Source organism: Pseudorasbora parva, chromosome 11 (genome assembly GCF_024679245.1).
Source record: "Pseudorasbora parva isolate DD20220531a chromosome 11, ASM2467924v1, whole genome shotgun sequence".
In the NCBI taxonomy this organism is placed as follows: Eukaryota; Metazoa; Chordata; class Actinopteri; order Cypriniformes; family Gobionidae; genus Pseudorasbora; species Pseudorasbora parva.
Genome location: NC_090182.1, coordinates 3,740,188 through 3,764,879, shown reverse-complemented (window position 1 = coordinate 3,764,879; position 24,692 = coordinate 3,740,188). Strand labels below are relative to the sequence as shown.

At 44.9% G+C, this 24,692-nt stretch overlaps 1 protein-coding gene across 1 annotated transcript; it reads left to right on the top strand.

Moving 5' to 3' along the window:
- The first annotated feature begins 8,597 nt into the window (after nt 1-8,597).
- Nucleotides 8,598-24,277, top strand: LOC137093071 (E3 ubiquitin-protein ligase TRIM35-like). The gene is made up of 7 exons (XM_067457779.1): nt 8,598-8,606; nt 13,924-14,322; nt 16,042-16,137; nt 16,250-16,480; nt 16,591-16,613; nt 16,696-16,814; nt 23,715-24,277. Exons 2-7 carry the CDS (start codon nt 13,927-13,929, stop codon nt 24,275-24,277), a joined length of 1,428 nt encoding a protein of 475 aa, XP_067313880.1. The 5' UTR covers nt 8,598-8,606; nt 13,924-13,926.
- Nucleotides 24,278-24,692: the final 415 nt, after the last annotated feature.

Here is a 24,692-nt window from a genome sequence, read left to right as displayed (position 1 = left end):
TGTAAGTCTTGTATATTTGACTGTAATGGGTTTTGTCAGCATTTCTGATCGGATAATTAGATCTCAATGGACGGGTTTAAAACAGGTCACTACATTTAAGGACAATAAGTGTCATGTCGTGTGTTTTTTTTTTTTTTTTCACTTTGCTTTTTACTTCGCACAAGACAAAATAACTTACGTGCAAATTATGAAACTCCAATATATTGGGGTTCCCTATCGAGAGGTTCCTCATATTGCGTATGGAAAAACTCCTTTTCTCGAGAATATGAAGCAAAACTTTTAATAAAGGTATCTATGTAAAGCGCAGTCTCGCTGCACAGCAATAGCCCGGCACGAGGAGCGCTCTGATTGGCTGAGCCGCGGCAACTGCAGGAACCTATGGTGGGGCGGCTGAGAGGAAAGAACCAATAGGGCGCTCCAGAGAGACCGCTGAAAAAGGGGCTTATATTTGCATACTGGAGGCTATATAAGACCCTGATTCATCATAGGTGTCAGATTTTATCTCCTTCAGTGACACCACCATGGCTGACCTCCAGAAGAAACAACCGCCATCAATCCAGCGGAACCTGCAGCCGGGAGGACGTCGGATTCCCCCGGTCTCCGCCTTCATCTCTGCCGTTCCAGCTACGCCATCCGGCGCTATATCCTTTTTTCACTCTATTTCTAAAAGAGCGTGAGGTGTTGTTGCAAATGCCTCACTTTTCCTACGGCTCGTGCAGAGCCCCTCTCCTCAACAGCGACCGTCACATCATCTGCGTGACGTGCCTCGGACGGGATCACACGCAGCTCACGCTCTCCAGAGGCGGCTGCCCCGAGTGTGACGAGATGGCGCTGCAGACCCTTCGGGCTTGCCTCGCCACATTTGACCAGATCCCTCCTTCTGCCCCTGGACCACGCCGAAAGAAGTGTCATGACCAGAGGCCACCTGAGCAACGTAGCGACTGCACGCAAGGTAATTCCCCTCACCCTCGCCAGTCACTTTCACCCAGGAAGAGCAGCGCCCCTCCTTCGCAGCGGCCTGTTCTGTTTCCTTCGGTGGGCCATCACCAGAGGAGGAGGAAGACAGCCTCTCTACAGCCGTGTCTGGTAGAGAGTTGTCAGAATCTGTCTCGGAGCCCCCGCTTCGACGCAGACCGCCGCGAGCTTCAAGACCAGCATTGACGCGGAGCTGATCCGCGTGCTCTCAAAGGCCGTGGGAGACCTTGGGCTCGAGTGGTCCCAGCCCCAAGAGCCAGCGCGCAGCAGATTGGACGAGTGGTACCTCAAAAGCCGCCACCTCTATTCTCCTCAAAAGCCTGTGCCTTTCTTCCCTGAGGTACATGACGAGCTAGCCAAGTCATGGAAATGGCACTACTTTGCTTGCACGAAGTCCTCCTGTTCCCCAGTGCTCTCAACCATTGACGGCACGAAGGAAAAAGGCTACGAGTCCCCCCCCCACCCTCGAAGAGGCTGTCGCCACGCACCTCTCCTGTCTCTGCCAGGGCGCAGAACCCTTCCAAGCTCTGCTGCACCACCTCAGCTCTCGCTGGCCGAGCATACGCCTCCGCCGGCCAGACTGCCTTGGCTTAGCAAGACTTCTCCGCTCCTTGGACGAGCTGTCCCCGACTCTTTGAAGAACCGCGCAAGCCATTGGGAAGAATATGGCGAACCTGACGGTTTTAGAGCGGCACCTTTGGCTGAACTTTTTCGAGATGAAGGACGCGGATAAAGCATCCTTCCTGGACGCCCCTATCTCTACCACGGGTCTCTTCGGTCCATCTGTGGTAGGATTCGCGGAACGTTTCACCGAAGCACAAAAGGCATCGCAGGCCATGAGACACTTCTTGCCTAAGCGCTCCAGCTCTTCGTCAGGCCGTCCGCCCTCTCAGCCCACTAAGCTGGCTCCGCCATCTTCTCGGCCTTGCTCGGCTTCCACAACGCGCCATCGTTCTCGCTCTACGAACCACAGCAGACAGCCCGAATACCAGGTACCACAACCCAAGCTTGTGTTGAACCCTGAGCCTCCGAAGCCATCCTAGCCACAGAGAGGAAGAGAAGATGGCCAGGTCCCTCCTCGGCCGGACCCCTATCTCTCCCTCCCGGTGCGCAAGAGCACAACCTGAGCTCCCTAAGGGCGGCTCACTTGCCAGGTATTCTGAATCTGGGTCCGGATATGTTATCCAGAGGACCCATTCCCTCAGGGGAATGGTCTCTTCACCCACAAACGATTCACCTTCAGATTCACCAGCAGAAGTAGATCTCTTCGTCTCAGAAGACAATATTCACTGCCCGATATTTTTCTCCAAACGCAGGGACGCCCTGGTCCAAGTCTGGCGCAGAGTCCACGAAAAGTAACCGAGTACGTTCCCTATTGAGAGGTTCCTTGTACTGCGTATGGAAACACAATGTAAAATGCTGTGTTTGCTAACTGACCCAGTATTCCCCTTAGAATGTGTCAAAAAACCTCTAGAGAGAGCGACATTAGGGACCATGTCTCTTCTGACATCCAGTGAATATTAGTTTTTGTTCCTCTCAATTCTGATTTCATTTTAACTCCTACGGTGGCTGATTTAGTGCAAGATTAACACTGCAATCCCCCTCTTCACATCCGACACGGTGCCATCGAGTGTTAAAACGTAAAAGGCAAAGCTTGAATTTATGGGTATGTCCCTCTTTGGCTAATGTACTTTCAAGATGGAGGGGCAACAATGCGACCGGCATACGAACCCCTCACCCGTATGTATTTTCAATGGCATATTATAAACTTACGAGAATACTTTATTACTTGAAAGAAGTAAATATACATTAATGAGCACATATATTTTTGAAAGAACTAAGCTTTAAGGCTACAACATACTCCACAAGAACAGTAAAAAAAAGTTCTCGCTCCCAGGACATTTAAAGTGGACGGGGTTAATGCGGAGAAACTCAGACGATCAGCACCTTTTCTCGTAAATTATGGAACGAACTTTGTTCTTGCCACCTCGAGAAAACAAACTAATTTCTTTGTTCTTGCAGAGTATGTTCCAAACTTTAACGCTTTAACAAGGGAATGAGACAGACAGCTGAATATAATCATAATGAGTCCAGGCAGTGGGTTATGGGTAATGTAGTCCATGATAAGACACGAGTCTGGAGGAGAGCCCCCTAGTGGATATCATGAGCACTACAGCTGGAGTTGCCAATGTACAATTTTGTGTGACTGACTTAAAGTTATGAACAGTCTTAGGGTGCGGTGCGTTCACACTTGTAGTTCGGTTCGTTTGGTCCGGACCAAAAAACAAAAACAAAACATATAGTCCTGGTCCGCTTAGCGTTCACACGGGCATTTTTAACAACGAACCTAAAGTTACCGAACCAAAGGCATAGGGAGACGGTAACAACCTGATTGGTCGGCTTATATGACGTAGGAGCTCGTTTACCGAACATTCAAAACAATGCTGTGTGCGGATTACATGCGCGGGCATTTTATGCGTGTACATATGGCATTATTTTTTACCAGAGAACTCATGAAGAGCTCATGAAATGTTCAAAACATTCAAAACATCGCTGTGTGCTGGATTAAACGCGATCGTTTTATGCGTGTAGCCTACATATGGCATTATTTTTTTTACCAGAGAACTCATGAAATGCTCAAAACATTCAAAACAACGCTGTGTGCTGGATTAAATGCGATCATTTTATGCGTGTACATGTGGCATTATTTTTACCTGCTGAGAACTCATGAAGAGCTCATAAAATGTTCAAAACATTCAAAACAGCAGCAGGATTTCCTCCGTTGTGCAGAACAGAGACGGCCGTTCTGTCGTCTGTACTTGCTAATAATGGGCAACACAGGAACTTTGATGAAAAGAGCCAGGTATGCTTTTTGTGTGTTTTTTCTAGCATTTTCGAAACATGCTCGTCTGACCAAATATTGATTAGGCACTTCCTCGTTGCTCCACGTTTGCCCTCTAACGTTAAAGTTGCTCATTTTGGATACACCGATCTTTCCGCGTCGTCAAATCAGCTGCATTATGCGTCGCATCTTGTGACATTATACGTCCGGTTTTTGGTCCGTTTACATGTCTTTGGTCCGTGTTGCGTTCATATATCAATCGAACCGCACCAGAGTTCATTTGGAAGCGGACCGAGACCCATCTTTTTAGCGCTCTCGGTCCGCTTGTTTGGTGCGCACCAGGGTTCGGATGGCAGCGTTCACATATGTTCAAATGGACCCACTTTATATTAGGTGGCCTTAACTACTATGTACTAACATTGTAATTAATAATTTGATACAATGCACTTACTGTGTACCTACATGTTTTTACATTGTACTTACATTATATAAAACACCTGCATGTAATTACATCTGTAATTAATTTCTGTAGTTACATTTGTAATTACACAGTTGGCACTTCCCTTACACCTAACCCTACCCTTAAACTGACCCATATCACCACACCTGTCTCTAACTCTACCCCTATCCCACCTCAATATCAGCAAAGGTGTTTTGCAATAAAATATGGGCACAGTAAGTACATTGTACTTATTTTTTGATGTAAGTACATAGTAGTTAAGGCCACCTAATATAAAGTGGGGCCGTTCAAATGAACCGCACTAACAGAGCAACCGCACCAGGGTTCGTTTTAATCCAACCAAACATGACAAGTGTGAACGCACCCTTAAAGGACAAAAGATGACTAACTTGTAAGACTAGTTTTAGTGGTTTATGTAACCCCAGAAACTCCCTCTCACAAAACCTATCAGGAAGTGACTGGTCTTATTATTTCTCCCTTTCATTTTTACTGAAAACTAAAACGAGTCAGTGTGCCTGGCAGCTGACAGCAAGACTGAGCCAAACAAGATATGGACCTGGCAGATACTGAACAGATTCATGGAGTCATTAGCAAACAGGGAGTTTTGCTTGGAACACATGAGACACAGCTCCAGAGATTGACAGAGGCTGTGAACCAGATTGGGGAGTCACTGCAACAACTACAGGTACACTTTCCTCGAGAACCTGTGGTACTACCAGCACCAGAGACCCCACCATTAACTGCCCCAATGCCCCAAGGACCAAAGATTCCAACCCCTCAGCGCTACGATGGGAGGCCTGGTACCTGCAAGGGTTTCCTTACTCAAGTGTCACTCATCTTCGAACTCCAACCAGCCATGTTTGCTTCTGAGAGGGCTAAGATTGCATACATTATCTCCTTGTTGTGTGATCGTGCACCAGATTGGGCCTCAAATCTCTGGAGACAGCAGTCCCCCATCTGCTCTGATCTAAAAGTGTTCACAAATACTATTCAACAAGTATTTGACCATCCAGTCAGTGGCCGTGAGGCAGCCCGGAGACTGTTAGAGCTACATCAGGGGCATCAACCCCACCCTTAAGCTTGGAACATACCTTGCAAGAACAAAGAAATTTGTTCGTTTTCTTGAGGTGGCAAGAACAAGAACAAAGTTCGTTCTGGCCAGTACATTCATACTTCACGAGAACAGCAGGTTAAAGAAGAGAGTAGCTCTTCCACACACAAGTGCGAAGGTGAACTTTCATAACACAAGTTTGAAGAGGCGAGCTCATTAAACACAACACAACAATCCTCAATAGTGTCAGAGTTCACAGCACGACACCTGCGAGTGGACACACATGATTTCTCCACAGGGTATGAAAGAGAAATGTTGAAACCATAGGCAGAGTTAAGGCTACAACATACTCCACAAGAACAGAGAAAAAAGTTCTCGCTCCCAGAGCTGCGAGAACAAAATGACGTCATGGTTTGGGAGTTTTCGCAGCTTGTTCTTGATACATCGTCTGAGCAGAACCTTTTTCTTGTGGGTGTCCGAGAACTATTGTGTCATTGGTAGTAATGGCCAAATGAGGCTTCCTGAACCACTGAGGCTTTCCAGCCCATTGGTTTACCAAAAGGTTAATTTACCCGAAGCTTCATGAAACCGTGTGCTCCCTAGTGACACCTGCTGTGCAAAGCAATGCATCGCACACAGATCTATTCATCCTGAGCAACCAAATTATCATAATGTGGGCACACCCTTTTTCTATTGCCTGTGTATTAATAAAGTATTTTACTCTAGGTTATTGATGACAGTGAATGCCCAGAATGATTGTAAATAAATTATTGTGAGTGCAGTGCTGATTGTGAGTGCAATAGTGCAGTGCTTATGGGACTGGAATTGTGGAACAGCAAACTGCAACAGGGATGGGAAAAGCTTTCCCTAATACAGTCTAGTCTTATAATAATAATAATAATAATAATAATAATAATTATATATATATATATATATTATAATTACGTAGTGTAGGTATTACAACTAGATATAGGCTAATTTACTCTAATAATCTACTGAACTATGTATAATGTAATATAATATATAATACAAGCTATGCTATATAATGATATTGCTACTACATACAACCAACACCTCAACACCAATGCAAATGCATACTGCAAACCCCACAAGAGGCGCGAGGTTTCAAACCACTTTTATCCGAAAGCGATACTCAGAATGAAGCAATGACGTGTTCAACGTTTGTCATCGTCACGGGATTTTCATGGAAACCAGTGCAGTGCATGTGACATGTTTACAGTTAATTTCCATTGAAATAGAGGCTTGTTTTGTAATCTTTCTTTTTTGTTTTATTTGTGTAATCAGTGGTTTTTATTGTTAAAAATAATTAATTTAATTTAAGGGCAGCCACCATCACTGTTACAGAGTGGCGTCCCAACAGGGATTTGAACACTATTAAGTGTGAATATTTTTGAATGTGACTTTACTTTGACTTTTGAATTTGTAATTTAAATTATTTTTCTTTTTAAAAGTTATTTAATTTAGGAAAGTTTTGAATTACAGTGTGGGAATCATGTTTACCACACCTGAGAGAGAAAAAACAATCAAACCTTTGACCCTGAAAATTTAATTTTCTTGTTTCTTTAATTGAATGCTTTTCACATTTTTGTTTTGTTTTTTATTGTCTTGATGATGATTTTTTTTTAGACACTAGCTAAATACTTTGAAATGTGAACTACTTTTTTTTCAAGTGAAAAGCAATGTACATTATATGAATTAACTGACAAACACGATACTGATTTGCAACACTTTTATTACATAATTTATTGATATCATATTGACTTTACATAATCATGACAGAGCACCCTTCCCAACACTCGACCTTCGTTGAGATGGAGGCTCCGGATGTGGCTACCCCTAATTGGCCCCCTGTGCACCATCCAGCTCCTCAGGAATCCTATGTTCTAAAATTTTACCACACGCCCACCCAGTTCAGCCGCATTGTGCAGCCAGGGCCACATGTGCCGTTTGTGTCCTCACCACTTGATGGCAGCACCCCAACTCAACCTTTCCCACAGGAACGGACACTTCCAGAAGCCATGCAGTTATGCACTCCACCACCTGGGACATCATCTCCAGCTGTTGCTTCACCACCACCTTCTTCATCTTCAGGAGTACAGTATGACCTGCCTAGAACTCTCCCAACACCTGGAAGAGGGATGAGTCAACTTACTGAACAAGCACAAAGTAACTGGGACCAGTTGCATGATTTCATGACCAAACAAGAGAAAGCTGTATCTGAACTCACCATAGTCACTGAGGAACTAAAGTCCAATTCATCCAGCCACGAGAGTCAGATCACTAAACTTGCTGGATAGATGGACGAAATCAAGCAACAACTCTCCACTACCTTATCCACAAACAAGCAGCAAGCTGAAACTGAGGCAGATCAGACAATTAAAGCTATGAAAATGATGAAGACTGCAGAACTCCAAAAGGTAGAGAATACTTTCGTCTCAGAAGTACGCTTCATGGTACAACAGTTGCAGTCTGAGATTCAACAGGACATTCAATCAGTTCAACAGCACTCTCAGAAAGGATTCTGATCAACTGCTGAAGAAAAGTAGTCATTTGACTTTACTCACTGATAAATTGTCCACAAACATGAAAGAACTGCAAACTAAAATGGAAGCAAAGTTTGATAATCAAGAAAAAAGAATGATTGACCTGAGTGGGAAAAGTATTTCTCTTCATCACCCCTCATCTCCATTTTCATCACCATTACCAGTAACTCCTTTAGCAGCCCCTGCTACTGCTGGTAAAAGTGACCACATCAAGCTGACATTTCCCACATTTGGAAGGCAAGCTGATGACCCTGATCCTTTGATGTACGTAACACGATGTCAAGACTTTCTTGCTATACATCCTCTAATGGATGCTGACATCTTGCCCACTTTCAGGACAGTTTTATATGGCACTGCACGTGACTGGTGGGAAGTAGCAAGATCATCTGTAACAACATGGTGTGAGTTTCAGTCTGTTTTTTTGCTGCTTTTCTAGCTGAGGATTACGAAGATGAGATGGCTGATCGTGTCCGCCATCGGATGCAAGGAGAAAAAGAGTCCATTAGGGATTTTGCTTTTACCTATAGAGCTCTCTGTAAGAGGTGGAAACCAAGTTTGACTGAAGCAGACATAGTTAAATTGATCCTTAAAAACATAAAACCTTACCTTGCTAGTCATCTTCGCAGCCATGTAACCACTGTGGAAGAGTTGGTTCGACTGGGTCACCAACTAGAACAACAGAAGAAATGTGATAAAGCTGATTCCAAAACTGTTGTAGCATCACCCAGAGTGAATACTCCTACACAACCTGCCGTACAATGTTGGCGATGTAGAGGATTTCACGCACCAGGTGTCCTCACTTTAATTCTCCAGCTCAATCGCCCCCGTCTTCAGGTTATCAGCCACCTAGTAACAAACGAAATTTCCACTCACACAAGCCGCCTGGCCAACCTTCTAACAATTCAATGTCTTCTACAACTATGAAGGAGTCTCAAATACCCCCAAATAAACCTATTTCCACCATTACAGCTGGAAGTACATCTGCTCCTGTCAGCATACCTCAACAGTTAATTTTGCCTGTCAGTGTTGGCTAATGGAAAGGGAAAGCCATTGTCGACACGGGTGCAAGCTACACCCTTATCCATGTGTTTCTTTGGAAGAATATTGCACAATCACCCCATGATCTCCAACCCTGGACACTTGGACCTTTGTATCTTGCTAACGGTGAAGCAGAGGTTCCTCTTGGATGGCTGAATGTCTCCATTAGTCTTCATGACAAAGTATTCACCATACCAGCTGCAGTTCTATCCCCCAAAAGCTCTGGCATATACCGTAGTCCTGGGTCTGGATTTCATCTTCTTTAGTGGTTTACAGTTAAATGTTATATAAGAAGTATACCTTCAAATCTACTCCTGACATGGAATATCCATTCCAACCAGGCTGTGCAAGTGTACCTGAGAACAGACCTAGAAAAGGAAAGCATCAAGTGAATACCAACAAGAGTATATCTCTCTTGAGTTCAGTTCCTCCCCCTCAACCAAAATTCACATTTAACACCGCTGACATAGACATAAAAGACTTTATTGACAATGCAGTGAATGAAGCCCACTTACCAGCTGATGGAAAATGCCAGCTACGTCAAGTTCTGGAGGCCAATCCAGAGGTGTGTGCACTCAGACCAGGTTGCACTGATGTTCTTCAACATCGTATTTATCTCACCCAGCAAGTACCAATAAAGCAACGACCCTATCGCATGTCCCCTGCCAAACAAAGTGTTGTCGAGAAACAGCTGGAAGAAATGTTGAGTACAAGCATTGTGAAACCTTCTCATTCAAGTTGGGCCTCACCTGTTGTTCTTGTCCCAAAAAAAGATGGGAGCCTCCGGTTTTGTGTAGACTACCGTAAGGTAAATGCTATTACAGAAAGTGACACATACCCACTGCCAAACATCCCAGAGATCTTGGAATCTCTTTCTGGAGCTGCTATATTTTCTACCATTGACCTGAATAGTGATTACTGGCAGGTGACCATCGGCCCTGAAAGTACAGCAAAGACAGCATTTATTACACCATTTGGGTTATTTCAGTTTAATGTTATGCCATTTGGATTAAAAAATGCCCCAGCTACCTTCCAAAGATTAATGGAAACTGTTTTGGGTGACCTACGTGGTCACAATTGTTTTGTTTATATTGATCATCATCTATTCCCCAACTATTGAACAGCACTTCCTTGACATCCAGAGTGTCCTCCCCAAGCTGCAAAAATCAGGCCTGACTATCAACTTTAAAAAGAGCAAATTCTGTCTGCAGGAATTAGCTTTCCTAGGCCATGTCGTGAGTATTCAAGGCATCTCCGCCGATCCCAGCAAGGTTGAGGTTATTGGTTCGTACCCAGTCCCAGGAAACCTCAAGGAGGTCCAGCGATTCCTTGGTTTAACCGGATGGTACCACCGGTTTGTCCCATACTTTTCCCAGATTGCTGAACCCCTCAATGCCCTTAAGAAGAAAGACAGAGTTTTCCAGTGGATGCCACAATGTCAGCAGGCATTTGAACAATTGAAAATAACCTTGATGACACCTCCCATCCTGGGACACTCAAAGTTACAGCACCCCTTCATAGTCTACACAGATGCCAGTGAGACTGGTCTGGGTGCTGTGTTGACACAAAGGGACCAGGGAAAAGAGGAAGTCATAGCTTATGCTAGCAGAGCTTTGAACAAAGCTGAAGTGAATTACTCTGCGACGGAAAAGGAATGCTTGGCAGTAGTTTGGGCTCTGGGGAATTGGCAGCATTATCTGGAACACATGTTGTTTACTGTTGTTACTGACCACTCTGCACTGCAGTGGGTGATGGCATCCACCAAGTCCTCAAGTCGTTTGATCCGATGGGCCCTGCGATTGCAGAGATTCGACTTCATTATTGAACACCGGAAGGGAAAGCTAAATGTGGCACCTGACGCTCTCTCTCGAATCCCTATCAGTGTCAATTGCAACGTGTATGCCAGCCACAAGGAGTCAGAGGATATCCCAATCTCTTTGGATAGGATCTGGGAAGAACAACATAAAGATACAGTAATCATGAAAATAATGCAGACCATGGCAGAAGGTAATGACAACTTGAAAGAACAATATGAGGTGCTGGAAGACAAACTTTACCGTAAGACTCACCTGTCTGACAACCAGCTGCATTATCGTGTCTGTGTTCCAAGTAGCCTCATTGAACAGATACTTCAGCATTATCATGCTAGTCCCTTGAGTGGTCATGGAGGAATATACAAGACCTATAAGAGAATTAAAGAAGTGGCTTTCTGGCCTGGAATGTGGACTGACGTCAAGCAGTGGGTAAAAAGATGTGTAAAGTGTCAACAACTAAAAAAGCAACAATCGAAAACCTGCTGGCAAAATGCAACACACCACTGTCACTCACCCCAATGAAATGTTGGGTGTGGACATAATGGGACCTTTGCCATGTAGTTCAATTGACTACTTCACTCGCTGGGTTGAGATGTTCCCCATGCGAAATGCCACTGCACAAATGATTGCTGCCATTTTTAGGAAGGAAAATCTGACCAGATGGGGTGTGCCTGATTTTCTGCTGTCAGATAGAGGTACACAGTTTGTCTCATCTGTATTTAAGGAAGTTTGCGAAAAGTGGAATGTAACTCCCAAGCTGACTACTGCATACCATCCTCAGACCAACATGACTGAGAGAGTCAATCGGACACTTAAGTACATGATAGCAGCATATGTGGATAAAAAACACAACAAGTGGGATCAATATTTACCCGAGTTCAGATTTGCCATCAATAGTGCTGTCCAAGAGACCATAGGAGTGACTCCAGCGGAACTGCAACTTGGAAGGAAGCTGCAGAGTCCAATGGACAAACTTCTCCATGGGAAAAACCTCACTCCTGATGAGTCAGCGGATGATATCGTTCATTGTTTAACTCAGCTTCAAACCAAAGCTGTGGAAAACAGCAAAAAAGCACACTTTAGACAAACAAGAAACTACAACAAAAACAGACGAGAACTAACATTCAAAGGAAAAGATTGTGTGTGGATAAGGAACTTCCCACAATCTAGTGCAAAAGCTAAATTCACTAAAGTAAATGGAGAGGTCCTTACCGTGTAAATAAACAGCTGGGTCCTCTGAATTAAAGATTGAAGATGTCCGAACAACCCATGTGCAATATGAAAATGTGCTACCCGACAGCCGAAGAATTAGAGTCCCAAAGTAAGGAAGCACTCCTAAAAATATTCCAAGAGACCTCAGATAAAGAAGAGGAGTTTTGGGGATTTTAACCCTCAAAATACACAACCATGGGTTGTTTTCTTGCAGGGCAGGGGAGAGTGTGACAGTGCAGTAAACGAGATGCCCATGTTTTACTTTTACTTTCACTTTTAACGGAAAGGGTGGAGTGTTTAATTAACGACGGAAAGGGAAATGGAGGCAAGGGCTATTTAAGCAGGTAGAAGGACACGTCACAAGGTATGCTAGTTGATTCATGAGAAAGAGAGTGAAAGAAAATCGTTACCGTTTGGAAGGGAAGACGGCTTGTGTTTGAACCGATGCTGACGTTACCCATGTGAGCTGTCTGATGCGACGTGGGGTCCGGCGACTCCCTAGCGACGCACTTCAAAGACTGTCTGCTGTATGGCAAGCTGTTCACAAGAGTCCAAAGTCCGTTAAACTTCCTTCCTGGAGTCTGGCGAAGTTCAACTCTACTCTCCCGTTACGACTTCGTACGCCAAAATTGGTCAGTGTGCCCCACACGCAATCTCACATTACACTCAGTCACACGCTATCAAATACACACACATTCCATTCACATCCGCACATTGGGTTTTTGCTTATACTCATTTTTTGATTGTTCTAAGTTTAATGCATTACAGGTTATCTTTAAGATTGCATGTTGTTTTGTATTACACCCGTGTATTCAATGTTTTTTTCTCTTCCTCTTTTGTTTTATGAAAAGTTTGGCGTGTATTTGGACACACGAATCTGCCAGTGTTGGACGCCCAGGTGAGTGTGACTCAGCAGCGGGGATTTCATCTGTCGTGTTATTTATGTGAACTGTGATCTATTGAACTGTTACGTGAATATCTATATACTTTTTATTGTTTTGTTTTGTTTTTTCAATACGTCCCCCTTTTGAATATGTTTATGGACAAAGAAATAAATTCCATTGAAATAGAGGCTTGTTTTGTAATCTGTCTTTTTTGTTTTATTTGTGTAATCAGTGGTTTTTATTTGCTATCAGGGATTATTTGATTTTGTCAGTTTAAGGAACTGTCTGGCGCCCGAAGGTTGACATTTTTTTGGGAAAAATAATTAATTTAATTTAAGGGCAGCCACCATCACTGTTACAGATACAAGCCTCGAATCGGGGCTTCATCTGGAACGCCCTTTTTGCTCGACACAAGCTCCGGAGCCTCGCTTCAGATGTCCCATCACTAGTGATTGGTCGGACATTTAAAGTGGACGGGGTTAATGCGGAGAAACACAGATGATTGGCACCTTCTTTTCTCGTTAATTATGGAACGAACTTTGTTCTTGTTCTCGCCACCTCGAGAAAACAAACACATTTATTTGTTCTTGCAGATTATGTTCCAAGCTTTAACAAGGGAATGAGACAGACAGCTGAATATAATCATAATGAGTCCAGGCAGTGGGTTATGGGTAATGTAGTCCCTGATAAGACACAAGAGTCAGGAGGAGAGCCCCCTAGTGGAGATCATGAGCACTACAGCTGGAGTTGCCAATGTACCATTTTATGTAACTGACTTAAAGTTATGAACAGTCTTAAAGAACAAAAGATGACTAACTTGTAAGACTAGTTTTAGTGGTTTATGTAACCCCAGAAACTCCCTCTTACAAAACCTATCAGGAAGTCACTGGTCTTATTATTTCTACCTTTCGTTTTTACTGAAAGCTGAAACGAGTCAGAGCTGTGAAGAACAGATAAGGACACATTTTATTAGGATTTTTTATGTATTTCTGAATTAGATTTTTATTGTAATTGTTAACTTTTCAAAGCAAAGTTTAGAAATTTAAAGTAAATTGTAGATCATTGGATCTTTTACAAGACGAGGAAATGGATTCAAAATCTGCTGAAGATCCTACTTGTCCTATTTGCCTTGAAATCTTCAAGGTTCCTGTTTTTCTGTCCTGTACTCACAGTATTTGTAAAGAGTGTCTACAACAGTTCTGGAAAACTAAGGAAACTCAGAAGTGTCCCGTCTGCAGGAGAAGATCCTCAAAAGCTCGTCCACCAGTTAATCTAGAGTTAAAAAACTTGTGTGATTCATTGATAAAGGAGAGAAATGAGAGGCATTCATCAGAGTCTGAGGAGATCTGCAGTTTACACAGTGAGAAACTCAAACTCTTCTGTCTGGAGGACAAACAGCCTGTGTGTTTAGTGTGCATAGTCTCAAAACAACATGATAATCATAAATTCAGACCCATCAGTAAAGTGGTTTCATCTTACAAGGTAAGACAAATATCTCTAATTTCATGTGATAAATACAGTGATAAACACAGTAATATTTGTGTGTGTAATAGAGTAGTAGCCTATTTACTTTTGCTCAGACTAAATCTCCACTAAGCTTCGACCGTCTGATGTTCAGTACAAAACATGTTTGGAAAAATATAGATATGTTATGGGTTATTAATATTTTTTACAAATAACAATATATGATTTATTACAAGACAAACCAAAAGTGTCATCATCACCAAGAGCAATGCAAAGCATGGGATGCAGTGGAGTAAAGCAGCCGCCACTGGACTCTAGAGCAGTGAGACGTGTTCTCTGAGCGACCAATCACGCTTCAGGCTGACAATCCCATGGACGAGTCTGGGTTTGGAGGTTGCCAGGAAAACGGAACTTGCCTGACTGCATTGTGCCAAGTGTAAAGTTTGGTGGAGGGGGGATTATGGGGTGGGGTTGTTTTTCCAGGAGTTGGGCTTGGCCTCTTAGTTTCAGTGAGAGGAACTCTTAATGCTTCAGCATACCAAGACATTTTGGACAATTTCATGCTCCAAACTTTGTGGGAAGAGTTTGGGGACGGCCCCTTCCTGTCCCAGCATGACTGCGCTCCAGTGCACAAAGCGTCAGTCCATAAAGACATGGATGAGGAGTTTGGTGTGGAGGAACTTGACTGGCCTGCACAGAGTCCTGAGCTCAACCCGATAGAACAGCTTTGGGATGAATTAGAGCGGAGACTGAGAGCCAGGTCATCTCGTCCAACATCAGTGCCTGACCTCACAAATGAGCTTCTAGAAGAATGGGCAAAAATCCCCATAAACACACTCCTAAACCTTGAGGAAAGCCTTCCCAGAAGAGCTGAAGCTGTTAGAGAGGGTGGGCCGACTCCATATTAAACCCTACGGATTAACAATGGGATGGCATTAAAGTTCATGTGCATGTAGAGGCAGGCGTCCCAAAACTTTTGGCAATATAGTGTACTTTCACTTCCTGTATTTGCATTTGTACAACCACAAATTTACAACTGCAGGGATATAACAATTAAGAATTGGCCATTGCAAAAAAACACATTTGTTTGATGATTTCTTGATGTTTATCACTTAAATAATTTTCATTTAAAAAAATTATTTAAATAATTTTAAAGGATCCGTTTTTCATGTGTTTGTAAAGCTTTGATTATGTTTAAAGTGTGCAATATAACATGAGTTCATGTTTCGCGTGTAAAAAAGCACAGTATTGTTCACACAATTGACTGAACAATTGGGGAGATGCAAGCGCTGAATGCGCGCTCTTCTCCACGTGGGAGAGCAACGAGACCACGCCCCCTATTTTGCGTGTTCTTGTGGGCGGAGCTTTAGTCAACAAACGATTCTAGTGACGTCATCACAGCAAGAAGTGCAGCGGTGTAGTCCAAACCGGCTCGCTGGGCCTCGAAAGGGAACTTCTGTTAAATAAAATATCTCGCTTGGCATTGAACTTTGAGCTTTATAATTTTACAGGTATTATTTATGCTCTAACAGCAACATTACACACTAACTAAAGTTTGAACGATGGGATCGCAAAGAACAGGACCTTAAAAGATATAAGTCCTGCCATTGTCAGGCCCAAATGCTTCTGAGACATTCATCATAAAAATATTAATATAACAATAAAAACATCCAGATACACAATGTTTAAACCTCTTATAGCTTCATCAGTTTCACAGATTTTCATCTTAACCTGTAGGAGGAATTTAATACAGCGCTGACGTCCTTACAAAACAAGCTCAAACATGGAGAAGAAATGAAAGGAGAGTGTGATAAAACAATCCAACACATCGAGGTGAGGATGTGTAAAGAGTCAAACACTCAACATTCACACACAGTTTATTATTGACATTAGTGGAGTGTGTGTTCACACAGAGCTGACTGAAGTAAATGTGATGTGATTTCAGTCTCAAGCTGAGCACACAGAGCGTCAGATTAAAGAAGAGTTTGAGAAGCTTCATCAGTTTCTCAGAGATGAAGAAGAAGCTACAATCACTGCACTGAGGGAGGAAGAGGAGCAGAAGAAGCAGAGGATGAAGGAGAAGCTGGAGGAGATGAACACACACATCTCAGCTCTTTCACACACAATCAGAGACATGGAGGAGATGATGAAAGCCAATGACGTCTCGTTTCTAAAGGTGACCAATCAATCTGGCTTCATTCTTTGAGCATAAAACAACTTGAGCCTCACTGACAATGAGAGTGTTTGATAAGATATTAACATGTTTTCAAACTCTATATTTTCCAGAACTTTAACGCCTCAATGGAAAGGTGAGTGAGCTGCTCGTATCTCTTCTCTCAGTGGATCTGAACTCAAATTCACTGCAGTTCTGACTCCTGAATGTTCCTCCAGAGTCCAGATCCCACAGCCGGATCCACGGATGAGTTCTGGAGCTTTGATTGATGTGTCCTGTTATCTGGGTAACCTGCGGTCCAGAGTCTGGAAGAAGATGCTGGAAACTGTCCAACACAGTGAGTCTCAGCAGATCTGACACCAGCGCAAAACATCCTTCAGATAGAAACACACACAACATTAACATCTGATAGAAATATATTTAATAATCACTCGAGTTTCTGAGTGAATCTGAACTGTATTTCAGAAGATCATCAGATCATACAGTGAACTCATAATGACTACAGAAGTCTGTTCCTCATGGTCTCTGCTTATGTGTTAGGATACAATAGTGTTTATTGAATATGATATTAAACCTGAAGCCTCAATCCATTCTGACAGAAACTGACAGACCATTGTCATGATAGCAGGATTCATAGAAAGTCTTTATATGTGTTTTATATTTACATTTCTGATCATATTTCTAATAAATAATAGGAAGCGCAAAGACGGCGGTGAAAAGGCCAGAATTAAAAAATAAATAAGAAGGCTCTGGAAACTGACGCGGCCAAATGTTCTAAGCTGTTCACATTGTTACTCAAAAAAACAAATGATGACGACGAGGCCGGTAAGTAATTATCCCGTTAAGGTAGTTAGGAGCAGTGCAAGATGCGACCCCGCAAAACAATGCTGTCTGCAAACCACGTTCATGTATCAAACTTTTTCTTAGCTCTTCAGCAGCAGCCGCCTCTAGTCCGTTTTGCTGCTAATAGTGAAGAGCAAGGCCCAGTAACGTTACCAAGCTCCAGTCATGAGCCCAACACACCAGAATGGGCAGGTAGGATTGTCATTCAGAAGAACTAATAGGAAGAGCCCTGCTCAATGAAACATGCCCTGAGATAATAATGATGACCTGATGATTCAGCAATACATTAATGAAACTGAGTGACTTGATTTGAAAGCTTTGTAAAAAGGGGGTATTTGTGGTGAGAAATTAATGTAACAAATTTCACTTAGTGTCAGAAAGCGAGCGAGAACCAAGTTGTGAAGAGATTAGCTCTTACTGTAGCTCTTACTGCTATTGTACCATAGTGTGTGAATAAGCAAACATTATCACTGAATTGTTTTCCAGTTCAAATATCTAAATATTCTTAATTCAAGATACATTTACTAGACAAGTGAAATGACATAAGAAATTTGTCAAAAAAACTAAAAATCTTTTCTTCATTTCAATGTTTGGATATTTATGAATACTAATACTTAAAAAAAAAGAGATTGATACTGTCCTGTCATTTACGGTTCTAATAAATCTTCACTGTGAAGCAAAACTTAAGCTACTGTTCCCTTTCGGGGAACTCGAGCTGCGTCGAAACGCTGTGAGAACGCCTCTGCGTTAATGCGTCGTGAAGCGCCTGTAGAACCATTCCATCGGAAAAAAGATCGATCGTCGGCGTGATGACGTCATCGACCGGAAGCTATAAAGCGTCCGTGAAAACAAACAGGAACTAGCTTCTGAGCCTTCAGCAAGCGATCTGTGTGAACCTGTCTGTCTATTTGGTGTTTTTGTCTGTCTATATTCAGAGATTTTCCACCCTTTTTGTTAAATATCATTATATTAACAAGAAAAAGAGAAAAATAAAATAGATAGAGATGGCGAGTGAGAGCTGCAATTTCAGAAAGTGTGTTCCTCCCTGCCCACGCTACATCACGGGTGGGGACACACACCTTCTCTGTGTTGCATGCTTGGGAGCGCAGCATGCCCAGGCAGCCCTCGAGGGGGCTGCTTGCGAGCATTGTGAGAGATTACCACTGAGAACGCTGCGCTCCCGCCGGGCACTCTTCGAGGAGGGTGCCTCGGCTCGTGTTCCCCGCGGCTCTGGTCCCGCTTCCGCCGAGGCGGAGCGGAGGCTGCAGTCGTGGGGATCACAATTGGATGTGGCAGAGGGGTTAGAGACGGGCGCTGCCTTATCTCTGCCCTCACCTGCACCATCCAGCGGCTCTTCTCGGGGCATGGAAGCACGCATGGCGGTTTCTTCCCCCCCGAGAGAGTCGCCGGTGCTTCATCTGTCCAGCTCTGAGGAGGTGGACGTTGAAAGCATCGAGACTGAAGACTCGCCACTTCAGTCCCCTGCTAGTGAGGAGCTAGTTGAGGTTCTGACGCGAGCAGTGGCCAGATTAAACATCGACTGGCCCACTGAAAGATCTGAGGCAGGAAGAAAGCGTCTTAGCAAATTAGACGAAAGATTCCTGCCGTCTCGCGCTTCAGAGCCTCAGCGGCGGGGCCTGCCGTTCTTCCATGACTTGCACACCGAGGTGGCAAGATCATGGAGGAGACCGGCATCATATAGAGTTTTCAGCCCGCAGACCTCGGTCTACAGCAACATCGCCGGGCTGAAACAATATGGTTATGGGGCGATGCCAAAGGTTGAAGAGACGCTTGCGAGCCATCTCTCGCCTTCTTCGGCATCGTCCCTTAAGGCCCCGACTTTGCCCACCAGACCTCTTAAAACAATGTTGGCGCTGGTGGGTAAAGCGTACTCGGCAGCGGGTCAAGCGGCTGCATGCCTGCACACTATGGCCATCGTGCAGGCATATCAGGCTGACCTGCTGAGGGATTTGGATAGTAGTGATGTCGTGGGGGGGAATATTGTAGCTGAGTTAAGAACTTCTGCTGATTTAGCTCTCCGGGCCACCAAAGAGACGGCCAGATGTGTTGGCCGCTCTATGGCAGCATTGGTGGCCACGGAGAGGCATTTATGGTTGAACCCCACAGACATCAAGGAGAGGGAGAAAGCTTTCCTGCTTGATGCGCCGCTTTGTCCTGGAGGCCTCTTTGGTGACGCAGTTCACACTGTCACCGAGAGGTTCCAGGAGTCGAAAAAGCAAGCTGCGGCGCACAGTTCCTCCCTCTCCAGGTCCAGGTCCCTGGGGCTGCTGCTGACACCAAGCAGCCCAAACCGAGTACGAGCTCCTCACACAGGGCTCAACAAAAGCAGAGCGTCGCTACCCGAGCTCCCCCTCAGCGCGGGGACGAGGGGCGGCGCTCTCAGACGAGGCCTTCGAGGGGCAGGGCTGATCTGAGGACAGTCCTGATCGCCAAGAAGGCCTCGTCGAAGCGTTCCTGACGCCAGAAGCGTCCCCCCGTAGGGAAACGGTGTTTACCCCTGCCAACGGTAACCGTTTCCCTGCGGCACCCTCGGGGGGCCGCGCTGCCAACCCCGCCGCAATGCCGGGGCGCAGTCGGTCTCCGCGGGCCACCCGAGGGTGGTCCGCGCCCCCTTTGGGGGGCCCCCGAGCAGTCAAGTCAGTCGTTCCCTGCCGGTCCGCCGCTTCAGGGCACTGTGCTTGTTGCTCAAAATACACCAGAGGCCAGCCTCGAGAGGCTGGTCCCTTAGTAGATTTTCTAGACGAGTGGAAACGTCTATCATATATATCTCATTAGGTGCTGCAGATAATAGAAAAGGGGTACGCCATTCAATTCAGAAGTCGGCCACCTCCTTTCAGCGGTGTCCTACCTACAGAGGTGGGCCCGGAGCAGGCTCTGGTAATGGCACAGGAAGTAGAGACACTCCTGCAAAAAGGGGCTATAGAAAGGGTTCCCCCTCCCAGCAGGGAGTCTGGCTTTTACAGCCGTTACTTCATCGTGCCGAAGAAGGATGGGGGCTTACGCCCGATATTAGATCTGCGTCTATTGAATCGCTCGGTGGCCAAGCTCAAATTCAAGATGCTTACACTCAGACAGATTGTATCGCAGATCAAGTCGGAGGATTGGTTTGTCACCATAGACCTCAAAGATGCGTATTTTCATGTCTCCATCCTTCCACATCACAGGAAGTTCCTGAGGTTTGCCTTCGGGGGAGAGGCATACCAATATCGAGTACTTCCCTTCGGTCTAGCACTGTCACCCCGCACGTTCACCAAGTGTGTGGATGCAGCTCTGGCGCCGTTGCGTCTGCAGGGCAACCGCATTCTGAACTATATCGACGACTGGCTGATTCTAGCGAATACAGAGCAGATGGCGGTTCAGCATCGAGATGCTGTTCTCGCCCATATGTCGAAGCTGGGGTTGAGGCTGAACGCCAAGAAGAGTGTGCTTTCTCCGGCTCAGAGAACCACTTTTCTAGGTGTGAACTGGGATTCGGTAATTATGTGGGCGCAATTATCGCCAACACGCATAGCATCGATCCTGGCAGCCGTCAAAGAACAGAAGCTAGGCCGGGCCGTCACTGTGAAACAGTTCCAGAAACTGTTAGGTCTCATGGCAGCAGCGTCCAACGTGATACCTTTTGGCCTACTGTACATGAGGCCACTGCAGTGGTGGCTCAAAACAAAAGGGTTCTCCCCGAGGGGAAATCCGCTCCGCACGATCAAAGTCACGCGGCGATGCCTACGTGCTCTGGTCATGTGGAAAAACCCGGGGTTTCTATCTCAGGGTCCCGTGTTAGGGGCTCATGTTCGTCGCGTAATGCTAACGACAGATGCCTCTCTCACGGGCTGGGGGGCGACCATGAGTGGTCGCTCATCCCAGGGTCTATGGCAGGAACATCAGCGGCACTGGCACATAAATCGGCTAGAGATGCTTGCAGTGTTTCTTGCATTGAAACAGTTCCTGCCCGACCTCAGGGGCCACCATGTGCTAGTCAGGACAGACAACGCGTTGGTGGTCGCCTATATAAATCACCAGGGGGGTCTGAGGTCCCGTCCTTTGGACAAATTGGCACATCGGATCCTCCTGTGGGCCCAAGGGAAATTACTGTCAATCAGGGCAGTATATATCCCGGGGGCCCTGAATCAGGAAGCAGACAGCCTGTCAAGGCAGGGGCCGAGGCCCGGGGAATGGAGACTCCACCCAGAGGTGGTGGAGCTCCTTTGGAAGGTATATGGGAGAGCAGAAATAGATCTATTTGCTTCGGCGGAGAATTCTCACTGCCCGCAGTGGTTTTCTCTGACCCATCCAGCCCCGCTGGGGTTGGATGCCATGGTACAGGAGTGGCCGAGGCTGCCTCTGTACGCCTTCCCCCCGATTGTCTTGCTTCCAGGAGTTCTGGAGAGGGTACGCCGGGACGGGGCCCAGGTACTTCTAGTGGCTCCGTACTGGGCGACCCGAGTATGGTTTTCGGACCTGATATCTCTCCTGGAAGGCTCTGCGATGGAGATTCCGACCAGGAGGGATCTACTCTCTCAGGCGGGCGGGAGATTCCTGCACCCACGACCGGAGATGTGGAAACTGTGGGCCTGGCCTCTGAGGGGGCTAGGCTCATAGAGGAAGGTCTCTCGGCCGAGGTCGTAGAGACCATCCTGCACTCCAGAGCTCCATCCACGAGGAAGCTGTACGCTCTGAAATGGAGACTTTTCTCAGCGTGGTGCAGAGAACGCCAGTGGGACCCAGTTAACTGCCCGGTTGGTACAGTGCTGGAGTTCCTGCAGACAAGGTTCTCGGCAGGGTTGACCCCCTCCACAATAAAGGTGTACGTGGCGGCCTTGGGTGCCTTCCACGTCCCTTTCGGTGGAGTGTCTTTGGGAAGACACCCTCTAATTACACGCTTCCTCCGTGGCACTCTGAGGTTGAGGCCGGCTATGCACTCGAGGGTCCCAGCATGGGACTTGGCCATTGTCTTGAGGGGCTTGTCTGGGCCACCGTTCGAACCTTTGGAGGAGGTTTCGGACAAGTTCCTCACCCTAAAAACCATCTTTCTTTTGGCCATTTCATCTCTCAAAAGAATAGGAGATATTCAGTCCCTGTCGGTAGGGCCCTCATGTTTAGAGTTTGCGCCTGGGATGGTGAAAGCATTTCTGCATCCCAGGCCGGGTTATGTCCCCAAGGTTCCTACGAGCCCACGGGGCCCCATTACTCTCCAAGCCTTCTGGAGAGTAATGGGGCCGAAGCGCACTCGTAACCGTGTGCGCTTCGGCTTCACACATACGAGACACTTGGTCCTATGGCGATGTGGGTATAAGCGTTCTCACAGCGTTTCGACGCAGCTCGAGTTCCCCGAAAGGGAACGTCTCAGGTTACGTATGTAACCCTAGTTCCCTGAGGGAACGAGACGCTGCGTCGCCCTGCCATACTCCCGGCGTGTCCGTGATCACTTACTTCAGGCTTTATCAGAAGTTAGTTCCTGTTTGTTTTCACGGACGCTTTATAGCTTCCGGTCGATGACGTCATCACGCCGACGATCGATCTTTTTTCCGATGGAATGGTTCTACAGGCGCTTCACGACGCATTAACGCAGAGGCGTTCTCACAGCGTTTCGACGCAGCGTCTCGTTCCCTCAGGGAACTAGGGTTACATACGTAACCTGAGACGTTTTTGCACTGTATTGAAAATTATATTTTTCAAAAATACAAAGATTTATAACTTAAGGCTCTAGAGAATAGTGTACCTTATGCAGATTTATATTCTGAGGTTGGAATCACATTATTTTAATGTAGTCTGTCGTGAACTAAAGTGGGCCGGTCTAAGGCATGAAACTCCAGGCCTGAAAATGAGTCTCAATCCGGCCCTGCCTATAGTGTATGATATACAGAAAAATATACAGGTTTGTATTGAACATTTATGGAGCAACAGATTTTGCGTGAAAATAAATCATAAAAGTGGTTTATTTTATTTAAAACATTTAAAATGTATGAGGTGACGAGGGCCACACATGGGGCAAAAGGCACAGTATTAATACAAATACTTTAGCTAAAATAATGTTTTATTTAATACCTGTTCAAAACAATCACTTTAGCAAAGTTTGAACATGTTTCTGTTTATTTTGATGAATAAAATAATACATTTTTGATTAATAAATATGCTGTCTTTAAAATATATCTGAAAAATATAGAAACAAAATCATTTAAATAAGAAAAGATTCTGAAAGCGTTTAAGGAGATCCCATAATATTTTAATATATATTTACAGTAATAACAATAACTTTTATATTAATAATAATAATATTTGTCATGATAGCAGGATTTATAGAAAGTCTTTATATGTGTTTTATATTTACATTTCTGATCATATTTCATCCTGTAATCTGATGTTCTTCTCTTTGCAGCTCCGTTGACTCTAGATCCAAACACAGCACATCCTGAGCTCACACTCTCGTCTGATCTGACCAGTGTGTCGTTCAGTGATGAAGATAAAACACTTCCTGATAATCCAGAGAGATTTGACAGGTGTCCATGTGTCCTGGGATCTGAGGGCTTTAACTCAGGAACACACTGCTGGGATGTGGAGGTCGGTGACAGTACAGACTGGATTCTTGGAATAACCACAGCATCAAACCAGAGGAAGGGAAAGGATTTCACTAAGTCTAATGATTTCTTTGACTCTAATGTCTGGTTTGTGGAGTACTGGAACAGCGAATACTGCTCTCAATCCCCAGATCAACCTGAAACTGCCTTTCCTGTTGAAGTGAATCCTCAGCGTGTGAGAGTTCAGCTGGACTATGACAGAGGAACAGTGTCATTCTCTGATCCTGTAACTAACACACATTTACTCACATTCAGGACGTCCTTCACTGAGACTGTGTTTCCATTCTTATATAATCACTGCACAACTTCCCCTCTGAGGATCTTACCAGTTAAACTGATTATTACAGCAGAAAATCACAGTTAAATCTGATTCTGCTTCCAGATCAATGGGTTATTGATGTGATATGATAAAAATTAATATAATTAGTATTGTCATAATTTAAAATGCAGTGAATGGTTAAACATTTATTTGTCTTACATGGACCTGTTGTTATAAAAACTGCTTTGTCTTTTGATTCTTTACATTTTTGAGCCCAATCTCAGAATTGTCCTGTGGTGTGACCGTCTCAAGCATGGGTCAGTAAACTACAACTTTCATAAATTAAAAAAGTTTTAAAAATAATCTGTGGCAGGGTGAGTACAGTTTTTTTGAGCACTTTTTTATTTTGGCTTGGATTTTTATTTCTTGAAATATGAACTGAATTTAGAAATGCTTGGCTGTGTTTAATAAACTAAATGTATTTTTGAAATGAAGACGGCGTTTGGAGTGGAGTGTGTGT